This window comes from Muscardinus avellanarius (genome assembly GCF_963383645.1).
Source record: "Muscardinus avellanarius genome assembly, chromosome: 10".
Lineage (NCBI taxonomy): Eukaryota > Metazoa > Chordata > Mammalia > Rodentia > Gliridae > Muscardinus > Muscardinus avellanarius.
In genome coordinates, this window is record NC_137796.1 from 64,805,181 (window position 1) to 64,824,189 (window position 19,009).

Below are 19,009 nucleotides of genomic sequence, written 5' to 3' on the forward strand. Positions count from 1 at the left end.
GTTAGGATGTAGGAGATCCCTGAGATGCTCCATGGAGAAGGGGCTTCACCCAGTGTGTAAGAAAAAGAACTGTTTTCACAGACACGGATAAAACGCTGGCCAGGTAGAGCTGGAGTCAGGCATCACAGGCAGAAAACAGCATGTGCTGAGGCCCTGGTGTAGTGAGCCGGGCTGGTCGGAAGAGGCTGGAGACAGAGGGTCAGGTTGTGCTGGAGCTCATAGGTTAGATTTATTTTGAATGGCCAAGGAATAGCGTTAAGTAAGAGTGCAATAGCAGTGGTGTCCAGAGAGAAAAAGGAACTCAGGTAAGAGCCCGTTGGTGGTACACATCTGTAATCCTAGTACTTGGGAGACTGAGACTGTGAGGGTTGCAGGTTGAAGGCCAGCCTTAGCAATTTAGCAAAGAGCCTCAGCAACTTAGCAAACTTTATCTGAAACCTGTTTCAAAATAAAAGATTTTTTAAAAAGGGCTGGGAGTACAGCTCAGAGGCAGAATGCCCCCCGGGTCCAATCCCCAGTAACAACAACAACAAAAAAAAAATAGAGGTAGAGACTACTGAAATACAGCATCAAACACAGGCACTGGCCCTTAAAATTCACACCGGTGGAGGAAACGCATAATTACACAAATAATGAAGCGCAGGCTTGGCATCTGTGTGCAGGAGGATCATGGAGACTTAGGGAATCCATGTTTCACTCATCAACTCGTCTAACCCCCACTGATGTTCCTGAGCACCTGCTCATACACCAGGCAGTGAGTTACGACTTGGATCCCCAGAGGTAAAACAGATTCTAGTCCCGCTCTGAAGGAGCCTAGCTTCATCCAAGTCACAGGCAGGCAGGGAAGCAGCGTTGTAAAGGGGTTAACGGGCCCTGTGGGACACAATAGTGTGACCAATAGGCAGGTGTGGGCAGGGAAAGCTTCCAGAGAATGTGATGCCCAGTCTGGCTCTTAAAAGGAAGAGCAGGCAGCTGGGCCTGGTGGTGCACACTTGTAATCCCAGTATTTAGGAGGCCAGACTTAGGCAATATAAACCCTATTTCAAAACAAAAAATAAAAAGGGTTGGAAGTATAGCTCTAAGGTAGAATGACCCTGGGTTTAATACCTAGTACTGGCAGGGCATGGTGGCGGCTGTAATCTCAGTACTTGGGAGGCTGAGACAGTAGGATTGCAGGTTCTAGGACAGCCTCAGCTATTTAGGCCCTCTGCAATTTAGTAAGACCTTGTTTGAAAAATAAAGGGGAAAAAAAAAGGAGCTGGAGAGTGTAGCTCAAAGGTAGAATGCCCCTAGGTTCAATCCCCAGTACCACACACACCAAACAAACAAAAAAGTTAGTACCAAGAAAATGAGCAGGTGAGCTGGGTGTGGTGGCACGCACTTGTAGTCCCAGTATTTGGGAGGCTGAGACAGGAGGATTGCAGTTCACGGCCAACCTCAGCTACTTAGTAAGGCCCTTTGCAACTCACTGAAGCCCTGTTTAAAAACTTAAAAATAGGGCCGGGCATGGTGGCCCACGCTTGTAATCCCCATGCTTGGGAGGCTGAGACAGGAGGATGGTGCAGGTTCGAAACCAGCCACGCTGGCTTAAGAGACCCTGTTTCCAAAGAAAAAAAATATATAAAAAAATAGGTCTGGGAGTGTAGCCCAGAGGTAGAAGGGCTTCCAGGAACCCCAGAATCACAAAAAAAAAAAAAAAATTTAAAAATAGGGCTGGGGTGTAAAAGAAGGAAAGAGAGAGAAGTCAGATGGGTGAGCAGGTGTCTGCTAGGTGGTGAAGGAGAAGCTCTCTCCCAGCAAACTCCTGCTAGGCGAAACAGCAGTGTGTATTGGGGGCAATGCTAATACCCCTGTGATGCTGAAATCCAAGGTCAGGTCGGGAGGTGAGGCTGGCAGTCTACCAGCCCTAGTCTAATGGTGCCCTGTTCCAGGTTAAGGGGTGTGAACTTTCCAAGGGCAGGGGGAAGGGGTGACTGGTGGGGAGGAGGGGTGGATTTCAAGGTCACTGAGAAGGCAGAGGGATGGCGCCGCTTGACTTCTTGTGCTCAGCAAATGTTTCCCGGAGGTCTCCTGTGTGCCTCATTCCCTGGGAGGTAGAGCGTAGGGCTCCTCCCATCCTGGTGGTGAGACAGATGCTGGCTCAGGGTACAAGGGAGGAAATGACTGGCCAATGTGGCCAAAGGTTGCCATGGGAATGGGAGGCAGGAGAAGGGGTGGGGCCAAGGGGGGAAGGGACTGGAGGTAGACCTTGCAAACCTGCTTCTGGACTCCTGTAGAGGGATGAGAGAGGGAGAGGGAGAAAGGGGGGAGGGAGAGGGGATGGAAAGTGTAGAGAAAGGGAAACAAACTAGACTGGAAAGGCTTAGTGTAGGGAGAAAGAAATGTGGAGAGAAGAGGGACAAGGAAGGATGAAGTTGAAGTTGAAGGGGCACATTTGGTGCCGGAAGGCAGAACAGGTCAGGACATAATGGCTCCTACAGTCCAAAGGCTCAACAGGGTAAGCAAGAATGGAGACATAGTACAAGGGCAGAGAGGGCCAGGCGAGACGCTCACACCTGCAATACCAGTACTTAGGAGGCTGAAACAGGATCACAGGTTTGAGACCACATCTGGCCTGGGCAATGTAGCCAGACCCTGTTTCAAAATAAAAACATAAGGGCTGGGGTGTAGTTCAGTGGTAAAGTGTTTGCCTTGCAAGCACAATGCCCTGGGTTGGATCCCCAGCAGTACAAAACAAAAACATAAAGGGGCAGCAGTAGGATGCCCATGGTGGGTTCAATCCCTGATGGAAGGAAGGAAGGAAGGAAGGAAGGAAGGAAGGAAGGAAGGAAGGAAGGGCGGGCCAGCAAAGACTCAGGGAGGGGAAGACAAATTGAAAAAGTGTAAATCAGAGAAGTTGCAAAGATGCCCAGCACTCTTCCTCCCAAAAGATACCTACACACACACACACACACACACACACACACACACACACACACACCCTGCAGAACTCTACAGAGAAATAAGCGACAGAGATAGAGCGGAGATAAAGTGAGCTGCTGTTTCAAAATAAAACATAGAACTGGACATTGTGGCACATGCTTGTAATCCCCATATTTGGGAGACTGAGACAGGAGAATCATGGGACTTAGCAACAAAGTGAGACTCTCAGAAACCTAGTGAGACTCTGTTTCAAAACAAAAAGGTCAAGCCGGGCATGGTGGCGCATGCTTGTAACCTCTGCGCTTGGGAGGCTGAGACAGGAGGATCGCGCAGGTTCGAAGCCAGCCTCGGCTACTTAGTGAGGCTCTCGGCAACTTAGTGAGACCCTGTTTCCAAAATAAAATATAAATGGGCCTGGGAGTATAGCCCAGAGGTAGAAAGCCTCTGGGTTCCACCTCCAGTACCACCAAAAAGAAAAAAAGCAAGAAAAAAGGTCTAGAAGTGTAATTCAGAGATAAATGCCTCTGGGTTCAACCCCCAATACCACAAAAATTTAAAAAATTTTTTTAAAGAGGTCGGGGGTATAACTTGGAACCCTGTGTTCAAATCTCAGTCCCCCCCCCACACACACACACAAAAAAAGATAAAAGAGAGAAACATGAAGACTTAGAAGCACACATAAAGAAATGCTCCATTTCTTGACTTTTTTTTTTTTTTTTTTTGCAGGTCTGGGGATGGAACCCAGGGGCATTCAACCTCCAAGCTAAACCCCTTGCCCTATTTTTATTCTTATTTTGAAACGGGGTCTTACTAAGTTGCAACACGCGGCACTAGGTAGCTGGGGCTGTCTGCGAACCGTGATCCTCTTGTCTCAGCCTCCTGAATGCTGGGATTACAAGCATGCGTCACCATGCTCAGCTCTTGGCTATTTCTTGAATTCAAGAAATACTCAGGCTGGGTGTGGTGGCCCATTCCTGTGATCCCAGTACTTGGGAGGCAGAGACAGGAGGATTGGCAATTTAGCGAGACCATCAACAATGTAGTGAGTCTCTGTTTCAAATAAAAAATAAAAATGGCTGAGAGTATAGCTGAGAAGTAGAATGCCTCTGGGCTCAATCCCAGTACAACAACAATAACAATAATAATTTCAGTAACCAAAAAGTGCTTTAGAAATTAGACCGGATGACAGATAAGGACACTAACTATATAAACTGTTTGGAGAACACCTGAATGCAGAGGTAACATTTAAACAGAGATGTGTATGGTGAGTGGGTAAGGGGGGTTGGAAGATTCGGGGGGATGAATTCTCACACCAAAGGTGGCAGTAAAAAGCTGAGTGAGCACCAGTTTTCCAAGGAGGCTCTTGTGATGATCAGGGCAATCAAGGATGGACAGAGCCGGGCGTGGTGGTGCACCTTGTAATATCAGAACTTGGGAGGCTGAGACAGGACGAGCGCAGGTTCTCAGCCAGCCTCAGCTACTTAGTGAGGCCCTCAGCAACTCAATGGGACCTTGTTTCAAAACAAAATAAAATAGGGCTGGGAGTATAGCTCAGGGGTAGAATGCACCTAGGTTCAATTTTTAGAGAGAGAGAGAGAGAGAGAGAGAGAGAGAGAGAGAGAGAGAGAGAAGAGAAGGGGAGAATATGAATGAATGAGATGTGTGTGTCATAGATTGGGTAAGAAGTCCAAAGTGCATCAGGCCAAGGGCTGATCAGCAGACCTTGTAGCCCTGGGAAGAAACTTGAACTTTATCCCAGATCAGATGGATCAGATGGGAAGTCCTTGCTGAATTTTGAGCACAAACACATCAGGATCATATTTTTATTTAAACAAAACAATAACAGGATTGCGTTGCTGTGCTGGGAATAGAATCAGGCGTCAGAAATGGAAGCGAGAGAGTTAGGGGTGTGGCATTTGGGGATGTCGTGTGTACATAGGTGGCCAGACAGATGAATAAGGGAAGACTGGAGAGAAGCCAAGGCCAGAGGAAGGGAGGAATCTGAGCTGGGCTTGCACAGGTTGGGTGGGTGCTAATGGTATTGCTAGCGAGGGGGAAACAGGATTTGGTAGGAGGAATGGAGGGTTCTGGTTCAGATGTGTCAGGTTGGAGAGTCCCGTGGGAAGTCCAAGTGCAAGTATCGGGTAGCCAGTTGGATATGTGAGACAAGAGTGGCCGAGAGGTCGTGGCTGGAAGCATAAGTTTTGGAAATGTCAGCATATAGGAGACACTGGAAGCCACAGAAGAGGCTTTCAGTGGGTGGATTTGGACAGAGAAGAGAGCCTGCAGGGTCAGCAACACTGAGCGAGAAGAGAATGGAGCAAAGAAGCCCGAGGGAGTGCCCAGGAGGTAGGCAGAAAGTAGGAGAAAGCAGTACAGTGTTGTCGGAAGAAGGGGGAAGGCGATGGCTGGCAGGCTGTGGCGAATCTGCTGAGATTCAAAGGAGGATCCAGGAGCGGAGTGAACATCGGGTTTGCTACCGTGGGCCAGGCTGATCTCAAAAGGAGGCCATTTCAGTTTGGTTTTGGGATGGAAGCCCTGCTAGTGTGAGGGGGGGTGGGGAGAGAACTTGGGGAAAGAAGGATAGCATCCAGGCAGTTATTAGGATTATTTGTTGATGTGAAAATGACACAGAAAGGAGAGAAAGGGAAGTGGGGAAGGCAGAAAAAGACACCCTGTGTGCAGAGAGCTATTACAGTAGCAGGATTGAGAAATGGGGAGACAAATTGAGGGGTAGGGAAGAGAGGTTCTGAAGGATGCTCTGCCGACCTTCCAGCACTCACCGTATCCCACATCTGTCTGGTGCGCCTCTGGAACCTGTCCAGACCCGGGAAGACCCGGTAGCGCCAAGGGGGAAAAAAACACAGGATTTTTTTTTTAATGTTCTGAAATGAAGATTCAGACCCCAGCGCAGTGGCACAGGCCTGTAATCCTAACACTTGGGAGTCTGAGACAGGAGGATGGTAGATGCAAGGCCAGCCTCAGTAGTTTAGCCAAGATCCTGTTTCAAAATAAAAATAAATAAATATAAGGGCTTGGGATGTAGCTCGGAGGTTAGATGCCCACTAACCCCCCCCCCCAAAAAAAAAAAAAAAGATTTATTCAGACTTCCAAGTGCCAGGCCCTGCAACCTCAGAGCTGTGTCTCCCAGTCCTGGTGTCACAGACAAGCAGCATCCAGACGGAGGTGTCCTGTGGTGAGGCCCACAGGCACAAGGAAACAGCAGGACCTTCCCCAGCGTGGGAGGGGACATCTGTGTGTCTTTGCACTTTATCTGGCTATTCTCTTGCTCATCTGTTCATTCATTCACACTGGCCAGGTTTTCCGAGTTTGCTTGTGTACCCGACCTTGAGCTAGGCAGTGCTGAGGATTCCCGGCTCCTGCCCCAGGCCAGGGGGAGAGCCAGACATACAGCACACAATCACATCCAGGGCATCGTATGCTCCAGGGGAAGAGAGTCCAGAGCAGGGGCCAGCCAGAGGCAACCGTGCTGCAGAGCCCTGGTCAGGTCAGGCACCAGGCTGTGGCAGCCATTCTAAGCAAGAGTTGGTGGAAGATGGGTCCCACCTGGGCAGTCCACAAAAGGGCTGAGGGAGGGAGTGAGGGGTTGATGATCAGGCCCTGCTGCCATGCCACACGGCTGTCCCCTGTCCCTGCCCCTGGGGGAGCTGAAACTGCATGGAAGGTTCCCCAGGGGTGCCCCGTATAATAAATTTGATGAAGAGGACTATGGCTCTGATTCCTGTGTCCAATCATGATCCTCCCTGAGGCCTGCCTCTTTCCTTCCTAGGGGACGGAACCCCAGCCCAGGAATCAATCCTTCCACCCTTGAAGACCACAATTCTGGCCCTAGTGTCCTCCTCCCCCAGGCCCAAGAGTCAGGCCCCAGCTGTCCTCCCTCAGACCCAGGGGTCCAGATCCAAGCTCTCCTCCCTCAGACCCAGGGGTCCAGATCCTAGCCCTCCTCCCTCAGGCCCAGGGGTCCAAACTCTAGCCCTCCTCCCTCAGACCCAGGGGTCCAGATCCAAGCCCTGCTCCCTCAGACCCAGGGGTCCAGATCTAAGCCCTGCTCCCTCAGACCCAGGGGTCTAGATCAAGCTCTTTTCCCTCAGACCCAAGGGTCCAGGCCCCCAGCCCTCCTCTCTCAGACCCAGGGGTCCAAACTCTAGCCCTCCTCCCTCAGATCCAGGGGTCCAGATCCAAGTCCTGCTCCCTCAGACCCAGGGTCCAAGCCCAGCCATCCTCCCTCAGACCTAGGGGTCCAGGCCCAGCCCTCCTCCCTCAGACCCAGGGGTCCAGGCCCAGCCCTCCTCCCTCAGACACAGGGGTCTACATCCCAGCCCTCCTCCCTCAGACACAGGGGTTCACGCCCCAGCCCTCCTCCCTCAGACCCAGGGGTCCAGCTGTAGCCTTCTCTCCCCTAATAACCAGCAGTCCAGCCTCTCAGTCTGCCCAACCCCAGACAGAAATCCAAACTCCGTCACTTGAGAGATTTTGGAGTTTGAGCTTCCAGCCCCACCCCTTGATCCTTCAGGAAATGTCTCTGGGATTCAGCTTCAAGACCCGGCCCCCAGCCCCTCCTCCCCAGCCGTCCTTCCCCATCCCCCTTGTCCCCTTAAAATACCCGGGATCCCTATGGCAACAGGCGCCGGCGACAGGTGCGGGTGTTATTTACGGGTCGAGCCCGAAATAGCCGGGAGGGCGAGGGGTGGGCGGATGGGGCGAGGCCGGGAGCGAGCCCGGCGGGCCGAGCGGGCGGAGGCGTGCAGAGCCTGAAGTCCCGAAGCGTCGCGGAGCTGGGGTCCGCGCTGCGCCGAGGCAGGAGAGCCAGAGGGGCCCCTGCCCGGGAGGCTGGGGTGGGAGGCCCGAGGGGAGCGCGGGGCCTGGAGCTGAGTCTGGAGCCCTCCCGGCCAGGCAGGCCCTGGGAGCCTGGGGGAGGGGGAGCAGAGTGACCCCGAAAGGACTCAGAGCCCCTTCTGGGTCCCTGTGTTCCTGTGAACCCCAAATACTTCGTCCCCCGTTTTCTGAGCCGCAGAGCGGACCACAGCTCCTTGAGCTGAAACCCAGTGGGGGCCTCCGGTCCCCGTCCTGAGCCATAGGGGCATATACCACAGCTTCCTTTTCTAAATTCCAGCCGTGGGTCCTGTTTTTCAGTCTCGTTAGAAAGCTCTGGGATTTCCTCTGAGTGGCTAGGGAGAGCCCCATCCCCCTTCCAGTGGGCCCCCAGCCCTCCTCTGAATCGCAGCCAGGACTCTGCAGATATGCTATGAATGCTGGGGTATCTCCTTGCCTCTCTGAGATCCCACCCCAATTCTTCTCCTTCTGTACCCTGGAGGGGTCCCAAGTCCTCCCTTTTCAAACTGAGTCCAAAGGAACCCCTATTGCATCACACAGAAGGCCTCAGTACTCCATTTTGGGCCCCCAAACTCTGAGGCCTAGTGGGGACCCGGGAGCAGCCCCTCAAAGACTGGATGGTAGGTCTCTTTTCCTCTGAACTCTTCAGACACCCCCTTTGGGGTAGGTGAGCCTCAGGGGGAATCCCGCTGTTTCTCTGGGCTGTGTCTTCTTTGCTGAGTTCTTATGGGTACCCCAGATGCTCCACTGGACCTAGGAGGCCTCTCCAGCCCAGGAATCTAGTTTTTTTCTTTTTTTTTTTCTTCTGAGCCCCAGAGGCCACCTGGACTCCCCCATTTGAGGTTCGGATCTTCCTCTCTTGTCCTTCAGCCTACACTGAGCCCCAACTCCCTTCAGGACCCCAGGCCGCTCCCCTGCCCCTCTTTCCATCTTTCAGGACCCCTCCTCAGCTCTGCCTCCTTGAACCCGGCCCAAGCCCCCATCCGTAGTCAGCATGATGATGTGGTCCAACTTCTTTATGCAAGAGGAGGACCGGCGGCGGGCGGGCCGGCGGCGTGCTCAGGGGCAGCAGGGTGTCCTCCTGACTCCGGAGCGTGAGGGGAAGATTAAGCTGGTGCTGTTGCTGGCCGCCGTGGGAGCCACGCTGGCCGTGCTGGCGGTAGGCACTGAGTTTTGGGTGGAACTCAACACCTACAAGACCAACGGCAGCGCTGTCTGTGACGCCGCCCACCTGGGGCTGTGGAAGGTGTGTACCAAGCGGCTGTGGCAGGCGGATGTGCCCGAGGACCGGGAGACCTGTGGCCCTGCGGAGCTGCCAGGAGGTGAGAGCCCTGGGTTTTTGTTCCTAGACAGTGAGAGAGAAGCCCGTGTCTGCAGAAACTATGCCCCAGAGAGAGCCTGCCCCAGAGAAGGCCTGATCTCTCTTTTCAGGAGAGAGCTTGTACCCCAGAAGGGGCCTCTGCTCCCAGAGAAGGTTTGAGCCCCCAGGAGAAAGTTTGTACCCCAGAAAGAGCCCATGCCCCCAGAGGAAGTCTGAGCCCCCCAGGAGAGCACTTATACCCCAGAAAGAGCCTGTGCAAAGGTTAACCTGTACTCTCAGAAACTGCAGAGGGATCATTTATCTTCCTAAGGCTTACTCCCAGAGAACTTGGGGCTTGAAGCTTGTCTTCCAGCCATGGCCTGTGCCCCACACCAGCCTGTACTCCCAGAGAGAGCCTGTGCCCGGACAGAGACAGCCTCTTCCCACCTTGAGACAGCTGCACTCCCACTCAGGAGCCCTGATGCCCACTCCAAAGAACTGGCAGACTCTGTGCCAGTTCCCCACCTGCAGATTCACAGAGGAAGCCCTCACCAGGCACCTCTCGGCATCCCAGATCGACCTCGGGCTGCCTGTAGACGGCCTGTTTCTTTTCTCTCTCATCTCTAAGTGCCCAGGTCAGACACCCAGCCTGTCTTGTTTTCTCTATGGGAGAGTTTCTCCTCTCTTTCCCACACAGTGGATCTTTTACCCACAGCCATGCAAGAGGGCTATCCCATACCTCACGCTCTCTCAGGGGCGAGCCTTGCACCACGTGGCTTTCTTACACCAGTGTGATCAATATTCTACACCCTTTGGGAACTGGATAGACGCTCACTCCACCTCTGTCCACTCGTGGAAAATATCCCAAACCCCTCTAAGCCCATCCAGGACATCATATGTCTGTTGCCCGTGTGAGGTGTCCAGAGTATGTCTTATCATCCCAGTATCCCTCAGAGAATCTCTCCCATCCCTCTGGGCTCCACACAATGTTTTGCTCACTCCTGACTTCTCTCCCCGTGATGTCTTTTGTACATAAGGCCCAACATAGGATGTCACAAGCCCTTGCTATTCCTCTGTCCAGATGGCTTCTTAAACACTTTGACTTTGTTTCTGCAGATGAGCTATCATCCCTCAGCGTCGCAGGCAGGGTGGTCCTGCGCTGTTGCAAAATGGGCCGCCCTAAGAATAAAAACATGAGATGCTTATATAGTGCCGGGCTCTGTTCTGAGGACTTCACATGCGTTAACACGTTAGCTGTCATAGCAACCCCCTGAGGAATTACCACCACTCTCATTCTTTAGAAGAGAAAAATAAGAAGCAAGAAATGACAGTGGCTTAGCTTGTGCACCCAGGCTAGTTATTTGGGATTCTTTTGTGTGTATGCGTGTGGTACTGGGGGTTGAACCCAGGGGCATTCTACCTCTGAGCTACATTCCCAGCCCGAGTTTTGATTTTTTTTTTTTTTAATTTTGAGACAGGGTCTCACTAAGTTGTGGAGGGCCTCACTAAGTAGCTGAGGCTGCCTTTGAACCCGCGATCCTCCTGTCTCAGCCTCCCAAGTACTGGGATTACAAGCGCGTGCCGCACGCCCAGCTTAGTTATTTGGGATTTAAATCTTGGCCTAAGTCTCTGTTCCTAAGAACTGTGCTGTACTACATCTCAGTAGTTCAGAGAAGCCAGGTGTGGTGGCACACACTTGCAATCCCAGTATTTAGGAGGATGAGACAGGAGGATCACAGGTTGGAGGACAGCCTCAGCAAGTAGTGAGACTCTCATCAACCTAGCAAGACCTTGTTTCAAAAATGAAATAAATAAGGATGGAGTATAGCTCAGAGGTAGAATGGCCCTGAGTTCAACCCTCAGTACAGAAGGAGGAGGAGGAGGAGGAGACCGAAATAAATCCCAAAGGTCCTCACTATTCCAGGGAGGGTACCCCCTACCTCACTGCAGAAGATAGGATCCCTCATATTCCTTTCTGTCCCCTCTACTGGTCTGGAGGGACTTCACCCATTTTTAAAATTATTATTTATTTTTTGGTTCTGGGGATTGAAACCAGGGGCATTCTACCTCCAACCTACACCCCCAGCCCTTTTTAAAATTTAGAATCAGGGTCTTGCTTAATTGCTGAGGCTGGTCTCGAACCTGCAGTCTTCCTGCCTCAGCTTCCCAAGTACAGATGGGCATGGCCTTACCTTGCTTTATTCTATTTTAAAAAAAAATTAAGGGGGTACTAGAGATTGATCCCAGAGGTATTTTATCTCCAAGCTACACCCTTAGCCCTTTGTATTTTTTTTTTTTTTAATTTTGAAACAGGGTATCACTCAGTTGCTGAGGCTGGCCTTGAACCTGCCATCCTCCTGTCTAAGCCTCCCAAGTACTAGGATTAGTACCTACTGTGCCCTGCTTGTTTTTGAATTTATAATTTAATTCATATTTTCCTGTTCAACACCATGTTTTTCTTTTCTTTTCTTTTCTTTTTTTAGTACTGAGGATGGAACCCAGGGACATTTTATCTCTGAGCTACACACCCAGCTCCATTTTTATTCACTCTTTCTTTCTTTCCTTCTCTCTTTCCTTCTCTCTTTCCTTCTTTCTTTCTTCCTTTCTTTCTTTCTTTCTTTCTTTTGTGGTACTGGGGGTAGAACCCAGAGGCTTTCTACCTCCGGGTTATACTCCCAGACCTTTTTTTTTTTTTTTTTTTTTAATTTGGAAACAGGGTCTCGCTAAGTTGCTGAGAGCCTCACTAAGTAGCTGAGGCTGGCTTCAAACCTGTGCGATCCTCCTGTCTCAGCCTCCCAAACACGGGGATTACAAGTGTGCGCCACCACGCCCGGCTAGGATTTCCATTTTCATCTAGAGTTCCTCCTATGACCCATTTCTCCTTAGCTTTCACATATTAGGGAAAGCATCCGATTTCTTTTTTCTTTTTTCTTTTTTCGGTGGTACTGGGGTTCCTGGAAGCCCTTCTACCTCCGGGCTACACTCCCAGACCTATTTTTTTATATTTTTGAAACAGGGTCTCCTAAGCCAGCGCGGCTGGCTTCGAACCTGCGGATCCTCCTGTCTCCGCCTCCCAAGCGCGGGGATTACAAGCGTGCGCCACCACGCCCGGCTGTGGTACTATCTCAAGGGACCTACATTCCATGTGTGGTCCATCACTGTCTGAACCGTCATTACTCGGCACGTGACTGTAATTTCTTTTTCAAAGTATGTCACGGTCCTTTCCAAAAAGACCAGGACCAGTTAACACTCCCAGCTGCTCCCTCTTATCCTTCCGATGCTTGCTATTGCGCTTTTAATATTGGCCCATCTAATTGATCTGAAGTGGCGCCTCCCCGCTGGCTTCAGCTGCGGCGCTCTGATTCTCGCTGGAGGGGAGCCTCTCCTCATGTACTTGTGAGGTATCCAGCCTCCCTCTTCTGTGGATGACTATTCAGAACCTTTGCCCACTGTTCACTTGGGTTACCTCCCTCCCCCTGCTCATCTGCAGGAGCTCTTTGTGTGTCCAGGACGGGAAATAATAATCTTTTCTGAATCCGTTAGCTTCCGGTTACCTGCATCTTGGCGTCCTTTGTTGGATAAAGTGATTATCCATTTCTAATCCCACTTTACCCTCAACGAATCCACAGGAAGGAGCCACGAAGATTATCATCTTTCTCTCCCCCTCCCTTTTTTTTTTTTTCCTTTTGGTAGTGGGGATTGAATTCAGGGGCATTCTATCTCCAAGCTACACCACCTCCCAACCCTTTTAATTTTTATTTATTTATGTATGTATTATTTATTTATTTATTTATTTATTTATTTATTTATTTTTTGGTGGTGGTACTGGGGGTGGAACCCAGAGGCTTTCTACCTCCAGGCTATACTCCCAGACCTATTTTATATTTTATTTGGAAACAGGGTCTCAGTAAGTTGCTGAGAGCCTCACTAAGTAGCTGAGGCTGGCTTCGAACCCGTGCGATCCTCCTGTCTCAGCCTCCCAAGCGCGGGGATTACAAGCGTGCGCCACCACGCCCGGCTTATGTATGTATTTTGATACTGGGGATCAAACCCAAGGGCATTCTACCTTCCAAACTACAACCCCAGCCCTTTTAAAAAAATTTTTTAGAGGGTGTGGGGGGAGTACTGGGGATGGAACCCAGGGGGCATTTTACCTGCAAGCTACACCTCCAGCCCTATTTTATTCTTTTTATTCTCACTAAGTTTCAGAGGGCCTCACTAAGTTCCTGAGGCTGTCCTTGAACCTGCAATCCACCTGTCTCAGCCTCCCAAATTCTGTGATTACAAGCATGTGCCACCATGCCTGGCCCTTTTTAACTTTTATTTATTTGCTTTGATACTGGGGATTGAACCCAGGGACATTCTACCTCTGATCTATACCCCTGTTTATATCCAACCCCTGTTTAATTATTTATTTTTTTATATTGGAGCAGGGTCTCACTTAGTTGCTGAGAGTCTCACTATGTTACTGAGGCTGGCCTCAAATCTGCAATCCTCCTATCTCACCTTCCCAAGTCCTGGGATTATAGGCATGCACCACCACATCTGGCTAAAATCATTATCTCATTTTAATTAATTAATTAATTAATTTTGCAGTACTGGGAATGGAACCCAGGGACATTCTACCTCCAAGCTACACCTCCAGCCCTATTCCCTATTTTTTTTTTTTTTTTTCAGGTCTGGGGATGGAACCCAGGGGCATTCTATCTCTGAACTCCTGCCCTATTTTTTTTTTCTTTATTTTGAAACAGGGTCTCACTGAGTTGCAGAGGGCCTCACTAAGTAGCTGAGGCTGTCCGTGAACCGCGATCCTCTGGTCTCAGCCTCCCAAATGCTGGGATTATAAGCATGCGCCACCACGCCCGGCTTCCCAGCCCTATTTTTATTTTTATTTATTTATTTATTTGGTGTGGGTCTGGGGATTGGAACCCAGGGGCATTTGACCTCCAAGCTACACCCCCTGCCCTATTTTGTATTCTTTATTTTGAGACAGGGTCTCACTAAGTTGCAGAGGGCCTCACTAAGTAGCTGAGGCTGGCCTCAAACTGCAACCCTCCTGTCTCAGCCTCCCAAATGTTGGAATTACAAGCTTGAGCCACCATGCCCAGCTTATCTCATTTTAAGAAGGAAACCTCAGAGGTCCAGCCAGGTTAATGGCCCACTTGAAGCCAGAGATCTAGAACTTGGAGCTCTGTGTTGATATCTCAGCCCCTGGGTTTCGGGGTGGCATGAAATGGCATTTAAATCTCTGAGCATTGCCGGGCATGGTGGCGCACGCTTGTAATCCCCGCGCTTGGGAGGCTGAGACAGGAGGATCACACGGGTTTGAAGCCAGCCTCAGCTACTTAGTGAGGCTCTCAGCAACTTAGTGAGACCCTGTTTCCAAATAAAATAGAAAATAGGTCTGGGAGTATAGTATAGTATAGAAAGCCTCTGGGTTCCACCCCCAGTACCACCAAAAATAAATAAATAAATAAATAAATAAATAAATAAATAAATCTCTGAGCATTATCTGCTCAGATCGCTGATCTTAAAATCTGTCAAATGTGCCGGGCGTGGTGGCGCATGCTTGTAATCCCCGCGCTTGGGAGGCTGAGACAGGAGGATCGCACGGGTTCGAAGCCAGCCTCAGCTACTTAGTGAGGCTTCCAGCAACTTAGTGAGACCCTGTTTCCAAATAAAATATAAAAAAGGTCTGGGAGTATAGCCCGGAGGTAGAAAGCCTCTGGGTTCCACCCCCAGTACCACCAAAAATGAATAAATAAATAAATCCCTGAGCATTACCTGCTCAGATCGCTGATGTTAACATCTGTGAACTAGCTGGCCCCAGGCTTACACAGGGTCCCTCATATCTCCTTCCCTTTCTCTCCCCTGCTCTTGTAGAAGCAAACTGTACCTACTTTAAGTTCTTCACCACTGGGAAAAATGTTCACATCTTCCAGAGAACCACAAAGAAAGGTGAGAACTTTAACCCCATGACAAGGGGTGGGGTGGGGGAAATGCTAGAGGAATCACATGCTCTGCTCCTCGGCTTCGCCCCCAGGCTGGCTGGCCTCTCTAATCTGCGGCTGTCCCATCTTTGGGGAGCATGGTGGTAGAGTCAAGGTCGGGGACCTGGTCTTCCAGACCCTGTGCCTGATGGCTCTGACCTTCTGCTTTACCTTTACCATGGGCTGTGTGACCTTGGATAAGTTGCAGTCCCCCTCTGTGAACAGCACCGTAACATCTCACAAACAGGTGCTTAGAATTCTGGGACAAGCGCAGCGCTTGGTTTTTTATTTGTGTTTATATTTATTTTTATTTATTTATGTATTTTTACGGCACTGGGGACGGAACCCAGGGGAATTCTACCTCCGAACTACATCCCCAGCCCTATTTTTTGATTTTTTATTTTGAAACAGGGTCTCACTGAGTTGCAGGGGGCCTCACTAAGTAGCTGAGGCTGTCTGCTAACTGCAATCCTCCCGTCTCCGCCTCCCGAATGCTGGGATTACAAGCGTGCGTCCACCACCCCTGGCCGCTGGGGGTTTTATGTCATCTCCAGTTCTTGCCACGATTCAATGGAGCAGGAGCTTTATTTTCATCTTCCAGATGAGAAATGCTTGAAACAATCTTTCCCGGGAAGTGGCAGAGGCGGGATTCAAACTTGAAGAAGCCTGACTGTAAAGCCGTGCCCTTCTGTGGAAATGAAAACGCTCTGAACGTACCACTGACTCACGCGGCAGCCCCTCGCCTCGTGGCTGGTGTGAGGGGAGTTCTTCATTTAGCTTAATCTAAATCAGTTTTGAGCCGGATATGGTTGCGCGTGCTTGTAATCCCAGTGCTTGGGAGGCTGAGACAGGAGGATCACAGGTTCGAGGACAGACTCAGCAAATCATTAATCTAGCAAGACCCTGTTTCCAAATAGAAATAAAATAGGGCTGGGGATGTAGCTCGGAGGTAGAATGCTCCTGGGACCAATCCCCAATATAAAAAAAATAATAAATTTGGGTGAGGGAAATTAGGTTTTTGTTTTGTTTACTCTAAATCAAAAATTTTAAAACTAACAGGCCGCGTGTGGTGAGTAGCTACTTTGGGGGGAGCGCGGGGTAACCCTGAGACTTAGCCCTTTCCACGTGAAGCCCGGCTTCTCCATCACCCCAGCGTCCCCACCAGCCACGGAAGTGGGACCATAGCATGAGTCTTACCTGAATTTTGGTTTTGTTTTTGTTTCATACCAGGATTGTACCCAGGGGCATTCTACCTCTGCGCTACACCCCCAGATCAATTTTATTTCCTATATGGAAGCAATCTCAGTAAGTTGCTGAGAGCCTCATTAAATTGCTGAGTTGCTGAGGCTGTCCTTGAACCTGTGTTCCTCCTTTTCTTTTTCCTCCTTCTTTTTTACAGTACTGGGAGTTGAACCCAGGAGGATTCTATTTCTGAGCTACATCCCCAGCCCTATTTTTCTTTTTACTTTTTACTTTTTTTTTTTTTTTTTGGTGGTACTGGGGGTGGAACCCAGGCTTTTCTACCTCCGGGCTATACTCTCAGACCTATTTTTTTTTATATATACGTTATTTGGAAACAGGGTCTCAGTAAGTTGCTGAGAGCCTCACTAAGGAGCTGAGACTGGCTTCGAACCTGTGCGACCCTCCTGTCTCAGCCTCCCAAGCGCGGGGATTACAAGCGTGCGCCACCACGCCCGGCTGTGCTTGTTTTTTTTTTTAAAAGACTTAGTGAGATGATGCAGTCTACACAGACTGTGAATAGACAGAATGTGAAGCCTGGCACACAGTAGGTCTTTACCAAACACCCAGCTGGAAACAAATAGTGACCCTCTTCTGTTGGTGACCGCGTGATAAGTCACAGTTGGCAATTTGGCCCCTCCTTGCTCTGTGGCCTCAGGCAAGTAACTGACCCTCTCTGAGACTTAGTTCTTCGACCAACAGTCTTGGTAAAACACTGGCCTGGATGTCTTACTTGGAAGTTTTTCTCCAGTCCAGCGTCTCTGCCATCTTGCTGATCCTGGGTCCCTACAGGGGAGACTACATTTTCTTCACTTGTGTTCTCTGCTCCTTCCCTCTCCCCTCCTCACAGAGGTGAACACAGCAGCTGCGGCGATAGCAGTGCTGGGGCTGGTGGCCATGGCCTTGGGCTGCCTCTGTATCATCATGGTGCTCAGTAAAGGTGCAGAGTTCCTGCTCCGGCTTGGAGCTGTCTGCTTTGGCCTCTCAGGTGAGGGTTGACGGCCCGGAGGCAGAGGACCTTGCCTTCTTGGAGGACATGATCTCCAAGAATCATTGCATGCCGGGACATAGGGTCTGTACACACTGTTGCATGCTGGGAAGAGGGTCTCCAAGCACTGTTGCATGGTGGGAGATGGAATCTCTGAACACCACTGCATGCTGGGATTTGGGGGGAAGCCCAAAGGCTACAGTAGGCTCACAGAGGGAAGAATTCTAAGCCCTGTTGACTGGAAATTAGAGGGTCTCTAAACAGTCTTTGAGAGTTGGGGTCCGCAAGGATGGTTGTATTCTTTGAATTGAAGGTCCAGCTGAAACTCTGTCCCTTGTGAAATACAGTCTTCAGTAACACCAAAAACTTGAGCCAGGCATGGTGGCGCACACCTGTAATCCCCATATTTGGGAAGCTGAGACAGGAGGATCATAGGTTCAATGCCAGACTCAGCAACTTTGTGAGACCCTGTTTCCAAATAAAAAAATAAAACAGGGCTGGAGGTATATAGCTCAGAAGTAGAATGCCCCTGTTCAAATCCCCAGTACCAGAAAATGAAAGACAGAACAGAAGAAAAAGAAGAAAAAAGAAAGAAGGAAAGAAAGAGAAAAAAAAAAGAATTTGTATATGTTCAGCACCAACATCATTTTTCACTTTTTTTTTTTTTTTTTTTTTTTTTGCAGTACTGAGGATGGAACCCAGGGTATTCTGCCTCTGAGCTTCACCCCCAGCCCTATTTTTTATTCTTTATGTTGAAACAGGGCCTCACTGAATTGCAGAGGGCCTCACTAAGTAGCTGAGGCTGTCCGCAAACCGTGATCCTACTGTCTCAGCCTCCCAAATGCTGGGGTTACAAGTGTGCGCCACCACGCCTGGCTTAGTTTCTCACTTTTAAATAGTTACAATCCGCCGGGCGTGGTGGTGCACGCTTGTAATCCCCGAGTTTGGGAGATGAGACAGGAGGATCGTGCAGGTTTGAAGCCAGCCGCGTGCTCTGGCTTAGGAGACCCTGTTTCCAAATTTTAAAAAAATGTAAAACTAGGTCTGGGAGTGTAGCCCAGAGGAAGAAGGGCTTCCAGGGACCCCAGTACCACCACCACCAAAAAAAAAAAAAAAATAGTTCCAATCCCTGATGGTTGAATCTGGGGGCAACCCTTTGCTAAAGGAATGAACGGGAGGGTCTAGAGGATCTCCTTGGTTTCTGGGTTGATCAGGGAGTCGCGGGGGAGATGTCCAGGGCTGGGGGCCACCCTCTCCTCTCTCTGCAGGCCTGCTGCTCTTGGTGAGCCTGGAGGTGTTCCGGCATTCCGTGCGTGCTCTGCTGAAGAGAGCCAGCCCCGGGCCTCCCCCGGCCCCCCGCCTGACTTATGAGTACTCCTGGTCCTTGGCCTGCGGAGTGGCAGCGGGCTTGATCCTGCTGCTGGGGGGAGGCTGCTTTCTGTGGCTCACCCTGCCCTCTAGGCCCTGGGGGTCACTCTGCCCCAAACGGGGACACCCAGCCGCCTAGAGCCTCCAGGGTGTTTTCCAGGCAACCTCTGAACCCTTCTTCTCTAGTGGTCCCCCATAAGCCACCCCCCCATCTTCTAGAAAAACTGTGCTCCAGCTCCGGAGCCCACATTTAATCCACAAACCAGCCTCTTATCTTCTCACCTTTTCTCTCTGTAAATACATTTTTTCCTGGGTGGCTGAATTTGGGTCGCTTGGGGGTGGGACGGC

The 19,009-nt window shown here is 50.4% G+C and overlaps 1 protein-coding gene across 1 annotated transcript; it reads left to right on the forward strand.

Annotated features, from left to right (window-relative positions):
• Window positions 1–8,408: 8,408 nt before the first annotated feature.
• On the forward strand, window positions 8,409–18,800 carry CACNG6 (calcium voltage-gated channel auxiliary subunit gamma 6; the record flags this gene model as incomplete). Its single annotated transcript, XM_080703336.1, has 4 exons — window positions 8,409–9,098; window positions 14,960–15,034; window positions 17,156–17,293; window positions 18,562–18,800. The coding sequence occupies exons 1-4, from the start codon at window positions 8,771–8,773 to the stop codon at window positions 18,798–18,800; spliced, it is 780 nt and encodes a 259-aa protein (XP_080559462.1). The 5' UTR covers window positions 8,409–8,770.
• Window positions 18,801–19,009: the final 209 nt, after the last annotated feature.